General features: G+C 39.5%; 1 protein-coding gene across 2 annotated transcripts in view; it reads left to right on the top strand.

The window, feature by feature from the left end:
* The window catches only part of PSMB2 (proteasome 20S subunit beta 2), a 37,982-nt gene extending 12,804 nt beyond the window's left edge, over positions 1 to 25,178 (top strand). Inside the window, exons 4-6 of one of the 2 annotated variants that reach the window (XM_056795134.1) lie at positions 20,778 to 20,940; positions 22,890 to 22,939; positions 24,940 to 25,178. In XM_056795134.1, coding sequence (XP_056651112.1) covers positions 20,778 to 20,940; positions 22,890 to 22,939; positions 24,940 to 25,044 — 318 coding nt within the window. In that variant the 3' untranslated portion in view covers positions 25,045 to 25,178. Of the gene's footprint in view, positions 1 to 20,777; positions 20,941 to 22,863; positions 22,940 to 24,939 lie in introns of those variants that run through there. The other variant, XM_056795136.1, reaches the window with a different exon arrangement.
* Positions 25,179 to 25,603: the final 425 nt, after the last annotated feature.

Here is a 25,603-nt window from a genome sequence, read left to right as displayed (position 1 = left end):
ATACACCCCTGCAAACCAATAAATGCTACCAAAATGCCAATGTGTGCTTAATGTTGGAAGACTGTTGTGAAGATGAATGGACCCTGAGGCAACCAGTTGACTTAGTGGATTGAGAGCCAGGCTTGAAGTGGGGAAGAACTGAGTTCAAATCTGGTCTCAGATACTTCCTCGCTATATGAAACTGGACAAGTCACTTGACCCCTATTGCCTAGGCCTTACCTCTCTTCCATCTTGGAATTGATATTTAATAAAGATTCTAAGATAGAAGGTAAGAGTTTTTTAAAAGAACAGAAAAATGGGGGGGGGGGACACAAGGGAATATGAAGATGTAGCTATGCAAGAATTGGAGAGAGATGTGAATCTTAAAACTGTTCAGACTGTACCTTAGAAGATTTGGTTAAGCTATTCACCATTTTAAACAGTGCAGGTACTTGGTCAGGAATGTATTGAGAACTTTATAATTACTCCACCCTGCTCAAACAGTGCCTTGGGGGAAGATAACAGTTCATTCTCTGGATTTAGGAGTTAACAAGCTTCTTCCGTCTGTTCATCTGTTCTTTTCTCGAACAAAATCAAAATCTTGGATTTTTATAAAGATACAATCTCAAACAAAAAAATCAAAAATCTTGGATTTTAAATTAAAATACAGATGCTTGATGTGGAGAAAGAGGAAAAATGGAATGTAAATAGGAAGAACAAAAAGGAAAGAGCTGTGAAATCAGAAATGAGGCCATTTGGGTTTGGACTAAGAAAGCAAAAAGCAAACACTCTTCTTTGTTTCATAAACTTATAAATGTAATTGTTATCTATATGATATGAACTTGTTACATAATATTAAGTTTGTGTAATTATTTTTAAACATGTATTTGTACTTCATTTTGCTTCTGAGGTAGCAAATTCCCTCAATGGAAAAGTGCACGAAGTTTCAAAGATTTATTTTTGAAACATTTGGGCTTACACTTGACTTGGGCTAGGTAGCAACATAGAATTATGTGGGAGAGAATTCTTCAAGTATTAGAAAGGGTGTCAGATGCAAGAGAGATTAGACTTGTCCATCAAGAGCGATGATTTGGGGCTGCAGAAAGGCAAATTTGGGCCACATGTTTAGGGAAAGTTCCTAACAAATACATGGCAGTGGAATGGGATGTGCTGCCTTAGGAGGTGTAGTGGCTTCCCTCCCAGTGCAGTTTTTCACACAAAAGTTGGTTGACCACTCCATTAGATCTCTTAGAGAAGATTCTTATCTAGGTGTGGGCTAGATTAGATGATCTGTGACATCCTTCCAACTCTAGATATGCTTTGCTTCTGCTTCTCTTTGATTCCAGTATTGATACTAAATTACTCAATCATCAAATACCTGCTGCTTGGCTCTTTAACAAGACTGATTTTTTGAGAACAACTTCTTATTGACTCTTGTAGGCATACATGACAATATACAGAAGGTAAAAAGCCAGAAGCTTGTTTCAATTTTCCATTACTTTTTATGATGATAGTAAATTTCCATATCTTATTTGAAGTTAATAATATTTAGAATAGGTCACCTGAATACCCTCAAGGTATTTTAAAAACTATTATTTCTGTTTTATAATAGGGAAACTGAGGTAGAAATCAGCAAGGGCAGTGAGAATTGTTGGCAAACAGTACTTGATATACACATGTCCTGTTTAAACTGTCTTATATCCACTGTTCCCTTTTACAATTAATGACACTGAGTGTGCCACAGTGCCTTTTTAGGAATCTATTGATTGCAGAGATACTACAACTTGTTTGTAAACTATGGCAATGAGAAAAAACTAGGGAAACCTCATCCTCATCTGCTAATCTTATGCTAAGCCAGCAAACAGTTTTGTAACTCCTTGAAAAATTGAAAGAATAGTCATGACACCTACAAGTATTAAATATTTCATTTTGTGTCTCTTTGGGATTAGATTTGCCCCAGTCAGTGTTATGTGACATGTGATCTCCAGCCCTCTTAAAAAAGCCATGTGACCATGACCCTAGCTGCTAGAAGATTAAGCCTCTGTATTGGCCACTGGAGCAGTTGTGCTATCCTTCTGCCTTCTGTGGATTGAACAAAAGATTCGTCTGTTGGTTGCCCAAGAGATTGTTTGTTGGTGTCAGTGAAGTCCCGTGACCTTGTGAACAGATGGCACAGGTGAAAGAAGCCTTGACTTTACATGTCCTGTCCCCTCACTACCAACAGCCATTTGTTACATGTGATTAAAAACATCACTAACGAGAGTAATTGAACATGCTTTTTGGCAAACGCAGTTAGCAGGATGTGACATGACGCAGTACTGCCTTCTTCCTCTACGTGCCATTTCCCTTGAGGCCTGATCCTCTGTGCTCACCCCCATCTCCCCCATGCCCAGGCTTGCCTTCCAGCTCACCTGCTCCAGATGGGCAGCACAGTGGGGAGGACACTGGCAAAGGCAGATGTGTTTATTTATCGGAGACAGAACTCTGTGCTGCTGCAGATGGCAATGCCTGGGAGCAAATGGCAGTCTTTGACACCACTTCTACCGCCACCCAGCCAGGGCATCTTGACTGTCAGAGTTCTCTTTCAGTGGCAAGAACAGGAAAAAAAATCAATGAAATTTCTCCAGAAGCCCTGAGTGAGCGTGGTTCTTCTGACCTCCTGACCTTGAACAGGAGCTTCCCCACTTATTTCTCAGTCTAGTTCTGGGTTCTTAGGTTGGCATAACCTCTCTGAGGATCAATATTGTGAATAATATTAACCTAGTAGAATATTACAAAAGCACATGCTTTTATTGTAAATGCATATTGGACACAGTCTTGCTTTGTCAATTGAGAAGCCCTCTGCAGAACATATGTGCAGGCCTAGGTCCATTCCCATAGGAAACCTCTTAAGACTGGGAAAAGCTTATGTTAACCCCACTGGAGACACCACTGATGTTTTTAGTGGCTAATTTTATTATCCAGCTGTATGGGGACAGATGTGCATCGAAGTAGAGATGGCTTAATTAATATGACAACATTTTGCTCTTGTATAGTGTTCTTTTCTCCTGGGGAAATGAGATTTTGGACAATGACCATCCTAAATACATTTTGCTTTTCCTGCCTTGTAACTTGACCAGTCCTGTACAGAAAAATGTTGATTTGACACTAATAAAATGGCTAAAGTGACTTGTCTTTGAAAGCTCCTGGATTATTTAGGAGTCTTCCACCCTCCCTCCTTTTTCTTTAATGTGATGTTTTTCCCAACCCTTAGTGCTGATAGTTAAGAGTTTGCAGGTGTAAAGTCCTCCCTCCTCCTCTTCCCCATCCCTCTCCAGGGGGTTGTATGTGAGAAGGTGTTGCTTTCTCACTCAGAGAGCATGTATGTGCTACCCAGTTGAATGCCTACTGAGAGCAGAGAACCCCTGGTTCCTGATTGAGTAGAATTATCCCATTGGAGGGTTGAAATCATATTGCCCTATAATTGTCACCTTGCTTATCTTCAGAGAGGGGCAGCCTTTTCTTATCTTTCATAGGTGGCTGCGTTAGATACGTTTCCTTCTGAAACCGTGTGCCTTTAAAAGAAAAAAGGGGTGTGTGTGTGTGTGTGTGTGTGTGTGTGTGTGTGTGTGTGTGTGTGTAATAACATGTCCAAGGATGACTATGGCCTAAAGTAGCAGAGGACGTTGGCCTAATTTAGCAAGAGAATTATATTGTCTGTCATTATAAGTTGTAGGATATGTATTTGAATTGAGAGGATGACAACTAGTCTAAAAGGAAATCAAAGGAAGAAAAGTCTTCCTTGGTTGGTCATGATTTTGTATTCAATACTGACTACATACAATCTGCCACACAACCAGTAGTCTGGCTGACACTTAACTCTTCAGTAAACTAAACATCTTTACACACTTACCTTTGACCAGGAAGTCACTCTCTTTTCTGGAGAATATAAGTATTCATGGCCAGTTAAGCTGTGGACATGGATTATGTTTAGTATATTAAGCCAGGTCTCCTGAGACAGATGGGGTAGCATAATGCCTGTCGGTTTAATGTAGTTTATTTGTTTTTCATTATCTAACTTAGGTGTTGTCTGTTCCTGTCTGTGGACCTGTCAATATACATGTTGCTTTATGCTCATTTACGCTCAAGTTGGTGCCACTCAGCAGGTGCATCTGGCCCAAACGTTTAATCACCTTCCACAGTAATGTCAACTAGCTTTTGGCTCATGTAGATGAGTCAGCATTAAGGTAGCATCTTGAGTTCATAGTTATTTATGTTCCTGCTTAACATTCATTGCTTGCTAGCCCTTCCTTCTGGTGTACAGTTCCGTTACAAAGCATGGTGTCTGGCTGTAACATTGAGAATTGGCTCATGGCGGGGGGGGGGGGGGGGGTCACATATGGGTACATTTTCCCCATAAGTTAATATTTAATGGGGGAAAAAAACCAAAGTAGCCCTTTTGCAGATCTCATTTGGTTTTGCCATTGGATACACAGCAATTTTATTTTCATGTCATTTGCTGAGTTTAAAGCAGTATTTTTGATTAGCAAGTGAAATTAATGTCGAAAACAAATACTGTGTTAACTAGTTGGTATAATAAGGCAGCTGTGCCCTGTTGTATCTCAAGTCATTAGATTTTGAAACTCTTCTAATTACCATGTGGTTCCAGTTTTAACAAGCAAACTAAGCAAACTCAGGATTGGTCATGGCCAGAGTTATAAAATTTCCAGAAATCTTGAAACCATGAACAAACTTACAGTAATACTACATGACAGTCAGATTTTTCAGGAAACTGAAATATATGCTGTCCTTGATTTTAGTGCCCTTTATAGTTCTTCTAATAATAGAGCTTGAGGGGGTAGCTAAGTAGCTCAGTGGATTGAGAGCCAGGCCTAGAGACAGGAGGTCCTGGGTTCAGATCTGACCTCAGACACTTCCTAGCTGTGTGACCCTGGGTGAGTCACTTAAACCCCATTGCCTAGTTCTTACCACTCTTCTGCCTTGGAACCAAAACATAGTGTTAATTCTAAGGTGGAAGGTAAGGGTTTAAAAAAAATAATAATAATAATAATAGAGCTTAAGAGCAGATGGGGATCTCAGAAAGTGTTCAACCCATTTCCTTCCTTTTATACATATGGACACTGAGGTCCATAGAGGTTAAGTGGCTTGTCCCAGTGTCAAGGAAATACCAAAAAATCAGAATCATAGCAAATTAGAGTAGAATGGGACCTTTGTAATAATCTAGTTCAACCTTACTTTACAAATGAAAAAGCCTAGACTTAGAAAAGAGACTTGCTCATTATCACACAGGTAGTAAGTGAATGAGATCTTCAGGATTAGTGTCTGAGGCCTGCTGACTCTATAGAAATGTGAGCTGTTATGAAAGCAAAGAAATATTGCTGCCAGCATCCATTCCATTCCTTATCCTTTGGGACCCAGGTGATGGCACAGAAATATCACCAGTCTCCACACTTGACCGGAAAGAAGCCCACAGACAAAGAAGATGGTGAACACGCATTCCTTCTCTTTTGGAAATGACCAAATAGTGATTGGTTCTTACTTCATAAAGCAGAACTGCATTCTGTCCTCTGTGAGAATTGCATAGTTTTACTGCTTGTCCTTCTCATATAGCAGTTGTAATGATCTTATGCCATTGGATTCAGTGCACATTTAGTTGAGTGCTTGCTTGCTTTTTTGTGTACGTGTACACACACACACACACACACACACACACACACACACACACACTGCCCCCCGCCCCCATAAAACTCTTACTTTCCGTCTTGGAATCAATACTGTGTATTGGTTCCAAGGCAGAAGAGTGGTAAAGGCTAGGCAATGGAGGTAAGTGACTTGCCCAGGGTCACACCACTGGGAAGTGTCTGAGTCTAGATTTGAACCTAGGACCTCCCGTCTTTAGGCCTGGCTCTCAATCCACTGAGCTACCCAGCTGCCCCCGAGTTCTTGCTTTCTGCATAATTCTCTGTACTAGATATGATATAGAGTTGTTTCTGCCCTTGTGAATAAATACAGTAATGCAGAACAGAACACAAGCAATACAAAGTGCTCTGTGATATCCTCAGAAAATAAAGCTAATTTTCCATTAAAATCTTCCTTTTGCATGATTTTTGGAGATCTTTTTGGAGAATAAATGTCAGATAGCAAGCACACAGATTTATAGTATACTTTGCTTCAAATATTTTAATCATTCTAATTTTTATTTATTTAGTTATTAGCAAAAGATTAAATAAAATATTTTGAAAGAATTTTGATGTATTATACTTAAACATTAGATTCCTGTTTTTTGTGAATATGATTCTTTGATTCTTCATCTTGGCTGTTGATGTGAGTCTTTTTTTTTTACCCTTACCTTTCATCTTAGAATCGATACTGTGTATTGATTCTAAAGCAGAAGACAATGGGGATTAAGTGACTTGCCCAGGATCACACAGCTAGGGAGTATATGAGAACAAATTTGAACCCAGGACCTGCTGTCAGTCTCCAGTCCTGGCTCTCCAATGAGAGAGCTCAGTCAAACTTAGCCACCTAGCTGTCCTCCATTGATTTAAATCTGAAGCACATAGTTGATTGAAAATAGTCCTCATGCATGTCAACATAATCTCAGGACTTGCTTTGGCTAGACAAAACTAATGGGCATTCGTTTCTTTTTGGAGAGTGAAAACAATATGAAAATGCCTACCAAGGCTGTTGGACACTTGTATATATGAACTGCTTGTCAGCTTTGGGAGTGGGGAGGGAAAGAAAATGCACCATGTAAACATGGGAAAATATTCTAATAAATAAATAAAATTTTAAAAATAATACTTGATCATAAAGAAAAATGAAAGTAAAGACTCTTGGACCCTCACCTACACTCCATTTCTATCTATGAAAATGTGCATGGAGATAATGGAAATGAAACAAGTATAAGTACTTATTTGTTGCCATGTCCTAGCCTTGCCATTGGGTATATAAAGATGAAGTAATGCAAAATCCATGCCTTCAAGAGCTTATAATCTAATAGAAGAGGCAAGACATATCCAAAACACTATAATGCAAGGAATATGCTGAAGTACAGAGGGCAAGTCTCACAGCATAAGAGATTCAAAGAAGGGAGGAGTCACTTTTAGCTAGAAGAATCAAGGTTTTCAGATTGTAAGAAATACTACTTGAGATGAGTATTAAAATGAGACATTTTTTAAATGGGCAAGGAATGAAAGGGGGTAATTCCAGGAATTGAGAAATGTAAATGTAAACATACCATAGAGAGAGCATAGGATGAGCTTTGGGTACTTCTGATATTCCAATCTGGCAGTTGTTTCAGTTGTGTCTTATCTCTTCATGACCCCATTTGGAGTTTTCTTAGCAAAGATACTGGAATGGTTTGCCATTTTCATCTCCAGCTTATTTTACAAAGGAGGAAGCTGAGGCAAATAGGGTAAGGTGACTTGCCCAGGACCACCCAGCTAATAGGTGTCTCAGACCAGATTTTGAACTGGCCTCAGAGAGAAGTCTCTCTCTGACTCCAGACCTACCACTCAATTCACTGTACCACCTAGATACCCAAACCCAAAGTTTGTATTTTATTCCATAAAGACTGGAGCACTACTCAAGGCCTTTGAGTAAGGACTATGTAATATGGTTTAGAAGAAGCAAGATCACTAGAAACATATTAGAATTGTCCAGGTAACAGGTGATAAGAGCCTAAAGTAGAGTGCAGCAGTGGGAACAGAAGGAAAGAGATGGATGCGACCAGTGTCCTATAACTGAAAGAGAATGGTGAAAGCATCAATAGAAACACATACATTAAGAAGAGAAGCCAGTTAGGAGGAAAGGTGTTGAGTTTGTTTTGATCATATTAAGTTTGAGGTATTGGCAGAACTTCTAGGCAGGGTACCAGCTAAATTAATTGATCAGTTAGCAAGCATTTATTAATTGCATAATGGTGTTACAGAGATTGTGCTAAGGATACAAAGTCCCTGCTTTCAAGCAGCTCATAATCTAATTGGGGGGGGGGGGAGACAACATGAAAATAACCATGTACATTCAGGATAAATTCAAGGTAATCCCATAACGATGGCACTAAGATTAAGGGGACTGGGAGAGGCTTCTTGTAGAAGGTGAGACTCACTGATTCTTAAAGACAGTCAGGAGGCAGATGTGAGAGGTGAGAAGAGAGAGAGCATTCCAGGCATGGGGGAGGGGGGGTGTAGCTAGTGAAGGCTGCTCAGAGTTGGGAGGGCAATATGCAAGGAACATCAGGGAGGTCAGTGTCACTAGATTATAGAGTATGTTGAGGGGAGTAAGGTGTAAGGAGGTTATAAAAGGAAGAAGGGAAGGAAGGAGAGAGAAGGAACAAACATTAAGCTCCTTTACAAATATTTCATTTGGTCCTCACAACAACCCTGTGAGAGAGATGCTATTATTATCCCCTTTTTACAGTTGAAGAAATTATAGGGGCCTGGTTATAAAGAGTTTTGAATATCCAACAGATTTTTCAAAGTAATAGAGAGCCATGAATTTATTAAATGGGGGTAGAGGAATCTTTTAGGAAGATCAATTTGAAGAATTGCATGAAAGAAGAATTAAGAGTGAGAGGATACAAGGCAGGGATTCTAAGCAGCAGACTGAGAGCTGTAGTTCTTTCTCCTGCCCCTAAATTAATCCCTGCTTCTCTTTACAGACTGAGAAATAATAAGTAGCATTTTTAAGGTTTGCAGTATGTTCTCCATGTATTATCTCATTTGATCTTTCACACATCAAAACTTCACTAGCTTAGAGAGTATATACCGTACCCATCTTCCATTTGAGATCTCCATAAAGTCTTTAACATCACACTGAAAGCATTTATTTTCTACAAATTCATTTCATTTTTACACATGGGTATCTTTTTTTTTTTTAATTTTAAAGAAATTTTTATTTTTTTGTCTTCTATCTTAGAATCACTACTATGTATTGGTTCTAAGGCAGAAGAGTAGTAACGGTTAGGCAATGGAGGTTATGGGTCACACAGGTAGGGAGTGTCTGAGGCCAGATCTGAACCTAGGACCTACTGTCTCTAGGTCTGGCTCTCAATCCACTGAGCCACCTAGCTGCCCATCCTTTCTAAGTACAGTTGATCAGGTTTTCCTTTCCCTTTGTTGGTAGACATTTATATTGTCAAGTTCAGGATATGTAGGCTGGTAGTTGTAACTGATGTCTAGTCATTGTCATTTGTCTTATTATGACAAATATCTAAGATTAAACAATAAACTAAAGAGTTGTTTTCTAAAGGCAAAATCATTAGACCCTAAAGGTAGCTTAGAGATTGTGTAATGCATCGAGCTTTATTTTTATAGAGGAGAAAACTGGGACCTGGAGAAATTAAGGAAAATGGCCAAGATCATTCAGCTAATTCATGGCATTACTGTGTCTGTAGAGTCCAGGTTCCCTGGCTTCCAACCTAGTGTTCCTCCTGCATTAGAGCATCACCTTTTATTCATATTCAGAATGTGGAATTGAAGCTGGTTGAAGCATTAAGTCATTTACTGATTATCTTTAGGATAAATCTCAGTTTTATGCACACATGGTTTAAGTCTTAATAGAATTTTTCTGTGATTCTTGAGCTTTGATACTTTAAGACCTGTCGCTGGTTGATGGAAAAGGAGATTGAGGTAGCAGTATTCAATACTCTGAAAATAACTTTGCAAGTTTCTTTTTAAAAAGGAAAATACTTATGAAATTAGCATTTTGAAAAACTTCATGTTAGAAAGAGACTAATAGTAGGGGATAGAGGCCACCTCATACTTTCAAACAGAATTTTGCTGTTAGTGAAATTGTCAGAGCAGCAATCGACAAATCCTATGATAAATCTGCTGCTGCTGAAGATGATGAAGGCATGGAGACTTTGGAAGAAAACACAGAAGAAAGTTCAAGATCAGGAAGAGAATCTGTGTCCTCAGCAAGTGACCAACTATCCCACTCTCTGGAGAGAGAAGTGAATGGAAACCAAGAGAATAAGACTGATAAAGAGAAAAGGGAAGAAAAGGATAAAATAAAGGCCAAGAAAGGAATGCTGAACTGTTTAGGAGACATGTTCAGCATTGCCAAATTGATGCCTGAGAAGAGATGAACAACAAACTAGATTTCAAAATGTCTTGAATGGCACATACTGCACTGATTTTTTTAAGAAAGAAAAACAATAAATCTACTTTTAATGAATAAAAAAGGATCACTCAAAAGGTTCTTTGCAATAGAAATCTAAGAAATTATAACTGAGCTGTTGAAATATAATTGATCATACTACCTCTGCTGAGATTTTCTTTATGTTTGAATACTTGCGAAGAGTGCATGAGTATATAAAGAGTAGAACCAGATCTGTGTGTTTAAGTTCTGCAGAAAAAATCATGGCTAAAACTAAGATTTAATCAGAGACTTCAAATGGAAATAGAGAAATTCTTTTTCCCATATAGGTATAGATGAGTTTGAAAGTTAGAAAGAAGACTATTATTTTCTTATTTACTCCATCCAAAATCTTATACTGTAAAATGAGAAGGGACCTTAGAGATTATCTAGAATATGCTACCCAATAAAAAAATCCCTTCATGAAGCATTCATGGTCAGTAATCTTAAATTAAGTGTCTACACTGTTCCAAGCACTAAGCTAGGTGCTTGAAATACAGAGACAAAAACAGTCCTTGCCCTGAAAAAACTTACATTCTTTCCAGGTAAGCAACATGTACCCCATCCAGGTATTTATAAAGTAAATACAGGGACATGGAGAGGGAAATAGTATTAGAAGCTGGGAATAGGAGTAGGTAATAAAAAGACATATTAGGAGCTAAAGACCTAGTGGGAGGTGATACTTGAGCTGAGTATTAAAAGAAGAAAGGCATAGGTCAGCACAGGAATCCAGGGAAACCAGGGCAAGACCAAACAAGACCAATTACTCCAGCTGAAAATTCAGTAGGCCTGGCCCTGGAAATAATCCTAAATTCAAAAACTAAAACTGGAGAAATGAAGTAACCAAAGAAAACACTGACCAGTATTAAAAAAAAAAAAAAGATATTGTAGATCAAAAGATCTCCAAAGGAAGACATGAATAACTAACAACTGCAAACTGAAACTCAAAGGATACAAAAATTGGTTTGCTGCAAAAACCATAAGAAATGAAGCACTTGGTGTTTTTGTTGTTGCTGCTAGTTTCTTTTTTTTTTTAATGAAATAAAAGCGCTAGAGGAAAGAATTGGAAAAATAAATAGCATGGAAGAGAAAGTGGTAAAGCTTGCCTACATAATGAACTCCTTGAAAACTTGGGGGAAAAAAAAACAAATCAAAAGTCCATGAAACAGCTAGAAATATTAGAACAAATCCAAAAGATTAAAAAGTAGAAGAAAGTAGATCTGATATTAACAACTGACTTGGAAAATAAGTCAAGGAGAGATCATTTAAGAATCATTAGACTCCATAAAAATTGTTTTTTAAGCCTAAGTCTGTATTTCAAGAAATCAAATTAAAACTGCCCATATCTAGTAGAATCAAGCAGCAAATAAAGATAGAAAAAATGAATCCACCATTTGTTAGAGGAGGGAGTATTGTTAAGAACAAAGGAAAAGTCTCAGAGATGCCATTACCAAAATCCAGAGCTCTGATACATCAGAGAAAAAGTACTGCCAGGATTTGAAAAAGAAGCAGTTCAAGTACTAAGAAACCATAGTCAGGGGCACAACGTTTGGCAACTTATGCTATAAATAATAGAGGATTTAGGAATATAGTATTCCAAAAGTCAAAAAAATAAAGACTTACAACTGAGAATAATTCTATGGGGGGAAATGGATCTTTAATGGAAAAAAGAACTTTCAAGCATTTCTGATGAAAAGACCAGCACTGAGTAGAACCTTTAAAATACAAACATAAGAATCCAGAGAACTCTAGAAAGGCAAATTTATATGAGCACTTGGAAGGATCTATATAATAAGCTTGTGCTAGCTTATGGAGAAGAAACCAGTTCTCTTTAGACCTTTAATGTCTTCAAAGGTTATTGAAGGAATTAAATAAGAAAAATAGAAGACTTGGATACAGACTGGTTCTGTTCGGAGGATTTTAAGAGGGAAAAGAAAAAGTTAGGTAAAAATAAGAATGTGCTATTCTAATAATTAGGATACATGAGAAACAGTATAAAAACCTGGAAGAGTAAGTACAGCAGACATCAGATAAACCTCACTTTTATCTGAAACAAAGTAGGGTTGAACACACAACAGGTTGGTATAGAAATAAAATTCAGCGGGGCAACTGGGAAGCTCAGTGGTTTGAGAGCCAGGCCTAGAGGCGGGAGGTCCTAGGTTCAAATCTGGCCTCAGACATTTCCTAGCTGTGTGACCCTAGGCAAGTCACTTGACCCCCATTGGCTAGCCCTTACCACTCTTCTGCCTTGGAACCAATACATAGTATTGATTCAAGGATGGAAGGTGCGGGGAAAGAAAGGAAGAAAGGAGGGAGGGAGAGAGAGAGAGAGAAAGAAAGAGAAAGAAAATAAAATTCAACAGGTAAATAAGTCTGAAGTGGAATTGGTTAAGAGAGAGAGGATAATACCAGAAAAGTAGTAATACCAAACAAACTTCTGGGTCCTTAGGAATAATTAAGGGGGGTAGGGGTGGGGGGACCAACTAAAATCAAAGGTGAGATGTCTCTACTAGGAACAGACTAAACAAATTGTGACATGAATGTAATGGAATATTATTGCATTATTTTTAAAATGGTGAAGTAAATTATTTTAAAAACCTGGGAAATTTTATATGAACTGATAGAGTAAAACAAGCAGAGTCAAATTAATAATGTATACAGAAATCAGAACATTGCAAAGAAAAACAGCTTTGAAAGACTTAAAAACACTGATCAGTGCAATATGACTAACCATTTCTTTAGAAGCCTATCATGAAGTATTTTATTTCCTGACAGAGAGGTAATGAATTCAAGGTATTCAGTCCACATGTTCAATCAGTTGCCAAATGATGTTCCATGTCTACATCTCTTTCATACATCCCTACGACTCACATCCCCACCACTTTAGTTCAGGCCTTCATCACCTCTAAAGTGGATTATTGCAGCATCTTCCTTATTGATCTCCTAGCTCTGAGCAGCCATAGTGATTCTCCTTAAATGCAGTTCTAACCATGTCAGTGAATGGGTTTATTAGGCTACCCAAAAAGCTCCAGTGGTTCCCTGTTGCCCCTAGAATAAAATATAAGTTCCTGTCTTTGGTCCTTAAAACTCTTCACAACCTAGCTCTTACTTTTCCAGTCTTCTTTTCACATTACTACCCTCCATGTGCTCCAAAACATACAGGCCTGTTGCTGTTGGAGAAACACAATATTCTCACCTATCTGCAGCCTTTGCATTGGCTGTCTTCTATACCTGAAATGCTCTCTTCCTCTCAGAATCCCTGGTTTCCTTCAGAACACAACATCTTCTATATGAAGCTTTTAATAGGCCCTCCAGCTACTAGTATATACCCTTATGCCCTCCAAAACCATGTATTATGTACACATTGTTATGTGTACACATTGCCTCTCTTGTTAGAATATGAGCTCTTTGAAGGTAGGGACTATTTCACTTTTATATTTGGGTCCCTGTCACTTAGCACAATGGCTTGCACATAATTGGCATAATTTGTGCTTAATAAGTGCTTTTTTTAATCAATTGGGAAAAGGCTGTAATGAGCTGAGGGTGTTTTGTTTTGTTTTGTTTTTTGAGAATGGGTTGATTTTGGTGTTTCTGTAGGCATTAGGAGAGTAGCCAATAAATAGGAAGAGATTGAAAATTGGAAGGGGAAGAATCCAGGGGTATGAGAAGTACTGGTCTTGGTGAAAAGGTTGGTCACTTTTTCAGAAATGATTAGAGAAGGATGGGGAATGGTATCAAGAGTTTTAAAGATGTAGAGTAGAGAATGAAAGGCCACTTATGGTGAATGGTCTTTTTTCTCAGCAAAGTGTGAGTGAAGGTTCTCTGTTAAGATGGCGTAGGGGAGGAATATTGTGAGAAGCTTGAGATCAATTCAAGAGAAGATTGCCATTTTTGTGGTGGACTCAGTACTGTTGCATGATTTTCTTCACTACCTTTCAGATGCATACGAATAGGAACAGAGGAGGTAGATGGGGAGAGTAATCTATAGTCGGAATTTGGCAAGGCATAAATGGCAACAGGATGACAGGGCAAGATATTGTAGAGAATGTTGTATATCATTAAATTATAGAATCAAGATTGAGCAGAGGGGCAATGGAAGCTAAAACAAAGATGATGGCTTGGAAAAATACTTAGAGACTAGACATCCGACTGAGGACAGTGAATGGGTTAAGAAAAGTGAGGCATGAAAGACAATATTAGCAGAGGAACTCATTACTTCATAAGACCATTCATTCCCTTTTTTTAAACAGCTTTTATTGTTAGGGAACTTTTAAGTTATACCCAAATCAATTTCTCTACAATTTCTGTTCTTCAGACCTCATCTTACCCCTTTAAAACATATAAGTATAATTTTAAAGAAGAAACTTGTTGCAAAAGGTTGTATGTCATGTCTAAAATCATAGTTAGTGCTTCCAAACTTTTCATAAATGCTTTTTCTCCAATTCTTAAGATATTTGAATTCAGCAAATATTTATTCAGTGTATTAAATGAAGTGCCACATTGTAGAAGGTGAGGGAAATAGGAAGATGAATAACTGCACTGAAGGGGCTTACTATTTAGTGGAGGAGATAAGGCATATATGCAGATAACTATAATATAAAATAGACATAAGAGTACATGAAATTTACTAGCTGGGTTCATAAGTATTTATGTAGGAGGAGGGAGGAGAAAAGAGGATTTCTAACCATGAAGTGAGATTGAAGGCTTAGACAAGCTAAAAAACTCACCATTCAAGCACTCTCTTAATAATAATTACATGGTTTCCATACTCTTTCTCAATCTTTTCACCCACCTAGATACAGTCTAGTTGATATCCTCCTTAAAACATGGTTATTGGAATTGAATACAGAACTGCAGATTTGAACTGAGCAGCATAGACTCTCCTGAGATTATAATTTTCTTAGCCTACTTTGATCTGAATAAAGATTGTTTCATCTTTTCTTTTGTCCCGTTTAATGGACAGAACACCTGAATGGACTTAATTTTAAATGCTTGTCCTATGTTTCTGTCTTTGTTACCATTTATATTTCATCTAGGGAAAGGGGTCTACCTGCCGAGGTGCAGGATTTTATCATAAGCTGCTACTATGGTCAAGTTGGGATGAGGGTTTGGGCCAATAGATCAAGGCTTCTTAGAGCTACATGAACTTGAGGAAGTATGAAATGTGTGTTTGGACTGAAAATTATAAATAAGACTGATTTATTGGGGCCATTATCTATTTTTCATACCTATATGAACAAGTTCTTTCAGTTATTCAGACATGAAATACTCCCATAATTCTGTTGCTAAAAATTCAGTCTCAAAAGTGTTTGATAGCATAATGAATTGATTGCCCTAGAAGGAATAGCAGATTTTGTCTAAATTCAAAGAGCACTCTAGTTTATCAAGGTTTACTTAAAGTTTCAGTGTCATTACTATACAAATTCCTTTGTCCCATCAGTTTTTTATTTCCCTCACTTCCAAATTGCTAATGCTCTGGGAATGGAAGCTTACTGCTTAGCATAATGTGGTGCTGCCCATATTTGTAGTAAAGAAATAGCAGAATTTCTGAGGCACCTCAGTTCAGAGTGGTGCCCTATTCAATTAGAGGTGGCAAAGGCTGGCCTGGGTCCAAAGGAAGCCTGTCAATTCCTCTCCTTTTCCGTGTCCACGCTCGGCAGGATGCTTCCTCACGCCCACCTCACTCCCCCTTGCTGTGACTTTGGCTTCCGCCAGATGTCACACCGCTGCTTGTCACCGCCCAGACTCCCGTCGCTGATTTTGTTGTTTCAGTGTATTTATCACAACTGTTCTCTTTAGCTGTAAAATTTATGGAATTTCACGCTCTTCTAATCGCTACAGTGTGTTTCTTTTAAATCAGAGGAAAAAAATACAAGAACTTAAGTATGCACCAAGAGTTGAGCGGTGGGAAATATTGTTTCTAACAGAATGTGCTTGCCTTCCCTTTAGATGTAAAAAGTAGCTAGTGTAACTATATTAAACACAAGAGAAGACTAGGAATAGGATAGTTTCCCCCCCCCCCTCCGAAGACTAAGGAGCAATAAGAAATAGATAATAGAATCATATAATGTTCTAGTTAGAAGTTATCTTTGGGTGGTTCACATCATTTTACCTAGTGAGTCAGCAAGTGACCCTGTGGAGACCAGAACTGTGATCCTCCATCTCATTCTTTCCACTATATCATAGGCCGTTTTTCAGGGGTTCTGGGGGTTTGACGGCCATTCCCCTGTTTTTACATTTCAACCCTTCGGGGAACTTTTATAATTTCTGTGGTTCCCGTGCAATGGCTAGTTATTCAATCAGACATGCTATTCAAAAGAACAATCCTGAACCCAATACTCCTACCTCAGAAAAGTGATACATTTAAAATAAATGTTGCTTTGTTAAGGTAAGAAAGAAAGCAATTTTTAGTTTACTAGTATACTTTCCTAGCATTTTGGTTCCCTTATAACTATATGAGGAATGTTTTAGGAGAGTTTTAATAATATTTAATATTTACATAATCATTCTTGAATCCTTAAATCTCTTATTCAGTCCTCTCAACACTCTGACTTGCCCGAAATAAGTGGGAGACCAGAGATTCAAACCCAGATCTTTTCAGATTCTAAAATTAACTTAGCTGGATTCCCACGTACAAATGGACTTGACTATAAGCAGAATCTATTGATGTTCACACAACAATCCCATGCTTAGATTTACATAAAATGCTTGTGGACTCTTCACTTCCCTGTGTCAAGTGCTGGACTGGGTGCTGTGAATAAGTTTCAGTCCAGAACGAGCTTCTTGTCTACCTGGAGAGGCAAGAGCAGGACCCCTGAAACCATTAGTCAAATCCAGCATGGTGTTCTGCAGGCCTCACAGCTAGGGGGCACCAAAGGGCACAGAGTGTAGGTCTTGGACTCGGGAAGGCCTGAGCTCAAACTGTCCCTTACACTTACTGGCAGAGTGGTACCCTGAGTGAGTCACATTACCACTGTACCCCAGTTTCCTTACTTGTAAAATGGGAATAACAATAGCACTAGGACCTCTTAGGGTCCATTTTGAGGTTCAAATGAGATAACATTTACAAAGTTCTTAACACAGAGCCTGGCACATAGTAGGTACTTATGTGCTTCTTTTCTTTCTTCATGAAGTGAATCCATCCAGATGTGAAGCATCCAGTAACAACTGCTAAATGTCCGCTTTTATCAGTTAATTGGGAAAGTTCTCACATATAATGAAATAAAGTTACAATGGTAGCTGGAAGAAAAAGAAGCTGTTGGCATTAAAGAAAAGGGGGATGCACACTTGAGTGTTAAACAAAATGAGAATGGACCTTCTAATTTCCTGTGTGGGGCAGAGGGGCACTGTTAAATGTGTGGATATAAACATAGTTATTCCTAAAACAGAAATGGACATAAATATTTAGGATGCTACATATTCTGCCTTCCAGGGAATCTCCCATTGCATACAACCTGAGCTGAAGCCAGCTAAGTTGATGGGCATCTAATCCATATTAGTGTCAGGAAGGGTAGTCATTTAGTTGCTGTGAGCTTTATTTTAATGAATTTTCTATAGAAATGTTTCTGATAGTGAACATGCTTACCTTAAGGCCTGGGAGGAATTAGCCCAAAGAGCTTTGTCTACCTTTTGGGATACTTCATTGGGTTTTTAATGAATGGACCAAAGCCAAACAAGAAATGGCTACTCAGTGCATTATCATCTGAGAAGGGAGATATCAGAGGTTCCATCCTGAAGAGACCAAGAATGTAATATTATTGGTAAGGGTCTAGGCTTCACTCACTATGGTAATCTGCCCCTTTCCTTTGGGCATGTCCTGTGGGTCGCTGAGTATGCTCATGGTCACACAGCTAATATGGGTCTTAATTTGAACCCAGATATTCCCAATTCTTTCATTCTTTATGCCATATAACCTCATAATAATCATAAATTAAATCAAAATAGGAAGGACCATTTCTTAATCATTGGTATAATTTAATTGGCTCCATTAGTCACTCCTTCCCTATCTTCATTAGTAAAATGCTTGTTAACTTCTTGCACTATTAAACATTAACTGCTTGTTGCTGAAATGTGTGACACATTCAAGTTTGATGCTAACTCAACATTATTAATATTTCGGTGATAACTTGTACCTGCTTCCATGTATGGAATATATTCTAAAACAGACAAAATAAGAGGTCAAACGTAGGAACTGTCGTAGAAAATGGAGTAGGAATGATGGTGTGTTACAGACACTGAGTCAAGAACATGAAGGCATATAGACAGGAAAGCATAACCATGTCTTCAGTATTTAAAATACCACCTTTCTAGAGGAGTGAGAGCGTGATGGCACACAAGACTTTATTTGAAATTTTAAAAAGACAGTGTGAGCTAGAGCTCTTCCATGAAGCACTGTCAGAAGAATGTCAGAAACTGCAAGTTGTTACACAGATGTATCGATTTAATTAGTCTAGATAACACCATTTATTTATGCTTAAGCATCTCACACATACAAAAGTTGGTAATTCAGAGTCACACAATAATTTGTGAGTTATCTTCTGTACCACGTGTGGTGGCTTCTGAATTCCAACTTTAGTGAGTGTATGTCAGATGCTTAAGCATAAATAAATGATATTATATAGACCAATTAAGTGATACATCTGTGTAACAACTTATATCTGGAATTCTTTTGACATAGAGTTCCATCCAAGATTTTCTGATAGTAGCCTTTTAAAATCTCCTAGATTTTTTGTAAACATACTTTGATCTAATAGGAAAGGACAGAATAGGCAAAGATCTTCATTAGATGCCTAGCTTTAACAGTCTCTGTATTTTCCAGGTTTAGTCTTAAATACATTTTTGCAACCCTACAACTATAATGTAGATAGCCATCCTATAGGGTTCCCACGTTTGGGTCTGGCCCAAACTACAGAATACAAATAACCTTTTAAGCCTAAGATGCACATTTTTGTGTAGTAGGATAAATAAGGGGACTAAACAGTTTTACCTGATATTTGTCAACAAAAGAAACCTTATTAGAGACAAGGAAATAAGAGTACTATTCTGATTTTAACCATAAGAGCGGCAAACAATTTTTTGTATACCTACTTTGTAGTACAGTGTTAGGTTCAAAACAAACTCAGTTCTCTCTATCCATTGAAGTTAAATTAAGCATTTTGATCTTGTGGGAGCACTAACTGACCACTCATGGTCTCAAATATTCTTTTAATTTGGAAAGCATATTTACTTATAAATAGTTCAAAAAAAAAGAAAGGATCATTAATCTCATTTTACAGGTAAGGAAATAGGCACATAGAAATGAAAGGAAGTTCCCTCCCTATCTCAGATTTGCTAGCAGGTTGATCATTGAACTAGACTGGAAACCTAAAAGTCCAGACTCTTGCTGTCTCTTGATATATCCTCTGAAAATGTGGTAGGCCAGCAGTTACCTTCAGTGGAAGTCTCAAATAACTGGTCAGTCTTCTCTTTTTTCAAGGTTCTGTCAACTTGATCAAACTCCAGTCTGATCTGGGACTGGCTATCTAGTCAGTGGCTCTTTATTTAGTGAGCTCTCCTGCTTAGGTTAGTCACTTTATCTACTTCATTTTCTAATAAATGCGTGATATTTTCATTGCTCTTCTAACATGGTTTTCTCTGACTGCCAAATATCTGTGTTAATAATTTAGTACTCGGAAAATGTAAAATGCCATTTTTATAGGCATATAATTCAATTCCATGAACTTGTATCATTCTGTGATAGTTAAGGGCTTTGAGAGTAATGTGCATATAATCACATATGTTTTAGAATACACACATAACCATATACATGTACTGTTCCCCACTGTGGCAAATGCAAGATGAATACATGTTGTACGGGGGGGGAGGGGGGAATGAAACCATGTAAAATGGGAGGCCACTAGCAAGGGCTTTAAAGTATTAGCCAATCTGTGAATTTCATGTGGTAAATGGCCAGGCTCTTTTAGTGGAAATGGCTGATCTTTTTTTGGATGTGAAGAATTAGGTATATTTCTCCAAATTTTCCCTTGACTGGGTTGCATTTTAAGACCACAGGGAAGCAAGAATGGGAAGAAGTCCAAGCAGTATTTGAGGTTATTTCTAAAACCTTGGGATCCTAAATGATAGAAATTTCATTTGAGAATGTCGCTCTTCTGGTTTCCTACTAGTTTAAATTGCAGGACTTTTCTCTCCTTTTCCTTCTTAGAATAAGATGAGCACTGACTAAAAGATGATTTCTTTCACATTAATATGAATAGCCAGGCTATCATATGATACTTTGGTCCAGCTGTCAGGGTCCTCCTGCATGTTAATAATGAAAGGCATGACTTGGGCCCATACATTCACATTTGTGATTACAAACCACCTTAGTGGTGAGACATAAAGGGCTCAAAAGAACCCATACTTCACTCTGGAAATGGGCCTCGGGGTCACAACAGTGTACCAAAAATGCACTTGAGGCAGAAGAAAGCAGCACTGCCTCTCCCTACCCCCAGCTTCCTCATCCCAGGTTCTCTGTTAAAATAGTCCTTGAAGGATGGTTTGTTCAGCTGCTAAGGAACATCTTCTTGTTGGTGGGAAGGTTTGGGGGAAACACCATTGACATTGAAAAACAAATTAGTATTGGTGCTTTAAACCAAATCTGTGCGTGTTTTCCTCCATAGACTCCATACCATGTCAACCTCCTATTGGCTGGCTATGATGAGCATGAAGGCCCTGCACTGTACTACATGGATTACCTGGCAGCACTGGCCAAAGCTCCATTTGCAGCCCATGGTTATGGTGCCTTTTTGACCCTCAGCATCCTAGATCGTTATTATAAACCAAGTAAGTAACAACGTTCCCTGGAGGAAGCAGCAAGGTTACAGCTAGCCGTTCTCAGCACTGTCCACTGGCATACAAAGATGAGTCACCAGGACTGTTCTGATGGTATCTGACTGGCACAGATTGAGGCCATCTGATATTGAAAGGATTAGCGTAGGGACCAAGGATTTGTCTGCTTGATCCCAAAGAGTAGAACTAGTACCACTGGGTGGAAATTCCAGAAAATCAGGATTAGACTCAAAGTCAAGAAGAGCTTCTTCCTCAGAGCCGTCCAGAAGTGAATGAGTTCCTGTCGCAAGAGGTCCTTGGGCAGGGCCCCAATGATGACGAGCACTCTCTTACTCTGAGACAGGCAGGACTAGGTAACCAGACCAGAGACTCTAAAGCATTGGTCTTGATGTGTTTTCCTTTCAGACTAATGCAAAAAAATAATAATGTAGGGCTTCGTGGTCTTCAGAAATCTAAAGGAATCTCTTTCTCGTGCCAATAGAACACTTGGGTTTTTTTCTCAGAGAAATATTGCCAATATACAGAACATTTTACCAAATGCAATCTTCTCATCTTGGCAAACCTTTGTTTAACAAATCTTAGCTTTACTGGTCTTCAGCACTTGTAATTTGCCTCTCAGTTTGTCCCTCTCTGCGTCATTGGCACTTGAGCTACAACTCCCACAGAACTGAACAGGTAGTCCAGCCTTCAGAATTCAGTTGACGGGAGGGGAGGGTGAGGAGACTAGGCAGAGAGCCTTGAAAAGTCTCAACAATGACAGCTGTGGCTCTGGTTTTTTAACTAGTTTTTGATCCATTTTTTCTATATCCATCCTATCCCCCTGGATCAGTATAAACCAGTAGCATTCCCTCCTTGGAGATCAAGACTAGTTTTCCAGTTTAGTTTGAAAAATGTTTATTAAGCTGCTAAGTACAAAACCTTGTGCTAGGGGATGGGGGTGATAGTAACATCAGCGCTGTTTTCTCTAAAGCCACTAATCAACTGGGAACAAAAATTATAAACATAGTGATCCTGAGTTGTGTTTGGCTCTGGCCTTATAGCTCCTTCTTCCTTCCAGCCTAGGACTATGCATCCTGGCACCTGCATTAACCACTTCAAGGAACAGGTGGTTCCAATAGCCTTACTTAGTTTGTGAAGACCTTGACCAAGAGGATAAATAACTTTTCTCTAAATTTTCCTCTTTCCTTCTTCATCTAGGGCAATAAAAATGAAGTGTTTCCATTTGTTACAGTTTCCATCTCCTATATACCCAGCCATACCAGTATTATAATCCACATCTAAGACACTACTAGTCATTGCCTTCTGGTTATTCTTTTGTGACTTGTCATTGATTCTTCCAGGCTACCCACCAAAAACCAGGAAGAAAAAAACCCAAGCCTCCCCCAAACCTTAATTGCACAATATGTCATCTCAGTTTGCCATCCCCATCGAGAGCCCCTTTTCTCCTAATGTGTGAGAATCACAGAGATAGCCCACACGTGCCTTCCCCATTGTTATAGTTAATACCCAGCAGGGAAAGTAGCACTGAAACCCAGGCCCTGCTTTTCCCCTTGACTTGCAGCCGGCCCTAGGCAGATGGAGCTGATTTAAATCCGTAATAAAGTCTAGGGGAGAGAGACGGCTGGACTTCTCCAAAGGCAGATCCCTGGCCATGGGAGGCAAAATTCCGTCATGCTTCCCATTCCCTGTAACAAATCGATTTGCAATGGCTTGTGGCAGTGGGAACACTTGGGTCCAGGGCACCCTGGAGTACATATGGAATGTGTTTGCTCAAAGTTGGAAAGAGAGTTTTTCTTCAGCTCTTTTCTTTTGGTCGTGTGTGCACTGAGCTGAAAAAGCTGTTTAAACTTAATAAAATGTTTGAGGTAGGAGAGTTGGGCTTTAATTAAAGCAACCTGTGTGTGTGTGTGTGTGTAGCAGTGTGTCTGTGTTTTCTCTTTCAGGTATCACACGTGAGGAGGCAGTAGAACTCCTGAAGAAATGTCTGGAAGAGGTGAGTGGCTCCCATGTGATCTTGAGAAAGGAATGTTTGTCTGCTTGTGTTTGCCAATATTTTTCCTGTTCCTCAGTCGCATTTTTTTCCTGTCCTTGCCAGAAGGCGTAATAAATACCCACTAGCCAGATGTGGAGTGGCTACTGAGGGGAGGTTTGGGGGTAGCAGCCTTGTTATCTTTGCTAGCATGGTTCACGTCCTCCCCAAAGTAAACTCTTCAGCTTAATTGCTTTTCCTCACTGCTGGTTCTTCTAAACTGAACATCCTATTGGTGTGGCCAGCCACGTATGGCACTCTTTAAGCTTTGTATCTATTGTGACCCTCAGATTTGACCTCTTTAAAAGACATTAGTCAAATGAGGTAAATTATATCAAGCACTTTATAGACTTTAATAATGTGCTGTATCAATTCTAGCTCTTAGGTGGATGTGATTTCTTAAATAATTTGAAAATTGTTTAAAATAATTTTCCTTCAGCATGGAGTATAGACAAAATAAACAACTTCCGTATGGAGTGTAGACAAGTCTCTATTCAAGCAGCAGCAGAAAGAAACTTTGAAGTCTAGGGCAAAGGAAAGGGCCAAAGTAGAAGATGGATGTTCGGGACATTTGGTCATTGAGCTGGAAAGGAAAAGGTTTCTTTTTATTGATCCTTCATCCCAATGTTGCACATGACAGTCAAAAAATGGAAGGCTGGGAGTCTCTCTTTCTGGATAAAATAACCACTTTAGGCTTCTCAGAATACATTAACTCTTTCATAATTTTCTTTGCCCATGCTCCTTCGAGTGACGGACAGAGCACAACTTGGTCTGTCTAGGAGGAGAGCTGGGTGGGAGTGAGTGTGTGCAGTGAATGTTAGTTTATCCTCTCCCACAAGCCTGTTGCATTCACTCCATCACAGCTCCCTCTCCCCCTCCCCCTTGTTTGTAAATCTCCCTACTGGAGCAGCATCTGAGAACAAACTCTCTTTCATAGTTTCTTGAACAAGTCAGCTGAGAGGCTGGGGCAGCTGGGGGGCCCAGAGGTGGCTTTAGGGGAACACTTAGAATCTTCCCATGTGCTACTGAGCCTCTTTGTTCCCTAGCACTCACAAAGACTGTCAATCCAAGCTCTGCACTGCCCAGTGTGAGGCTGGCACTTGACCTCAAGCTTTTGGTGGCGTGTAAATGAGAGTATGGTGCTTAGCCATAAAGGAGGCTTCTGGGAGCAGGAATTTCTTGGACTGTTTATCTTGTTGGGTTGGAATTGCATGGGGAAAGGCTTCAAGGTGTGAAGGCTTGCACAAGGCTGTTTCAGTGTCTGCCTCCTAAAGGAAGCCGGGGGGAGCTTTCTCCTTATCTAAGGAGGGTTATGGGAAGGAGAAGACTAGAAAGGACATAGAAAGGCAATGATTTCCTCCAGCTTCATTCCTCCACTATCCCCAGCTGGGACAGCAGCAGTCTGCTTTGAAATGTGCAGACTACAGCCCCTTGCAATTTCCTCTCACACCGAAATGCTTGTTAGAAAGCAGAGATGATTCCCACTGACATATTGACCCGAATTGGAGAAACAGAGAGTGGGAGAGGGGAGTTTGAAGCGGAAAGGGGGGGACTCACTCTCACTTTGGTTTAGGAGCTTGGCTGATGAGACCTGGAAAGAGTGCTTTCCTGGCCCCCAGCCTGCTTCTGCTTTTATTAGGTATTAGTTCTAGACAAATTTTCTAGCATAGGAGAGATTGGTACACTGCTGGCTGAGTGGTTTAACAAATCTCATTACCCATTCTGAGAGTAGAGCCACTCTTTGTATTCCCAACCCTGCCTCTTAGGCCAGGGAGTTCCCAGGAAATGGCTGGGATGGCAGGTTGGAGGGCAGAAAGATTGGGGCTTTCTTACTTCCCGTGTCTGCTGGGTCAGGCTACAGTCACATCCCCTGGATCCGTTTAGACCCCTTGCATGCTGCTCAGCCTTCCTGGCCTCGGCCTCAGCATAGCACTAGGTCACAATCGTTCTCGTCTCCCCTGCAGCTCCAGAAGCGCTTCATCTTGAACTTGCCTTCCTTCAGCGTCCGGATCATCGACAAAGATGGAATCCATGACCTGGACACCATCGTCCCTTCAAAGAAGTCCTAACCGCCCCCCACCCCAAAACATCCCTCCTGCCAAGTTACCTTTTTGTGACAGGCTCTTTCACTATTGTTTTCTACACTTCTGAAACTCAATTCTCAGAGAATTAGGTAGTTCCAATAAAGCTGGATATTAACAAACTGGATTCCTCTCTTCTTTCTTTTTGATTGGGCCCTTCTTTCAGGGAAGATACATTCTGCCACTGAATTTGCTAAATGGCCCCTTTTCCTTGGGTTTAGTTTATTTGGCTTTCCTGCCCTTTCTTTAGTTTTTATTGATATATTTTGTTTTAATGTCACATATCTGGGTGCATCCCACCCTCCCTCCAATCACTCTTGCTTTTTAGAAAGGGGGTGGAGGTGGGGGCAGCTGGGTGGTTCAGTGGGTTGAGAGCCAGGCCTAGAGACAGGAGGTCCTGGGTTCAAATCTGGCCTCAGATACTTCCCAGCTGTGTGACCCTGGGCAAGTCACTTAACCCCCATTGCCTAGCCCTTCCCACTCTTCTGCCTTAGTACCAATACCCAGTCTGATCTAAGAAGGAAGGTAGAGGGTTTAAAAAAAAAAG

The sequence above is a fragment of the Monodelphis domestica genome, chromosome 4, assembly GCF_027887165.1.
Source record: "Monodelphis domestica isolate mMonDom1 chromosome 4, mMonDom1.pri, whole genome shotgun sequence".
NCBI classification, from domain to species: domain Eukaryota; kingdom Metazoa; phylum Chordata; class Mammalia; order Didelphimorphia; family Didelphidae; genus Monodelphis; species Monodelphis domestica.
Note: the sequence above shows the minus strand (reverse complement) of the source record. Positions and strands in the feature narration are given on the sequence as shown.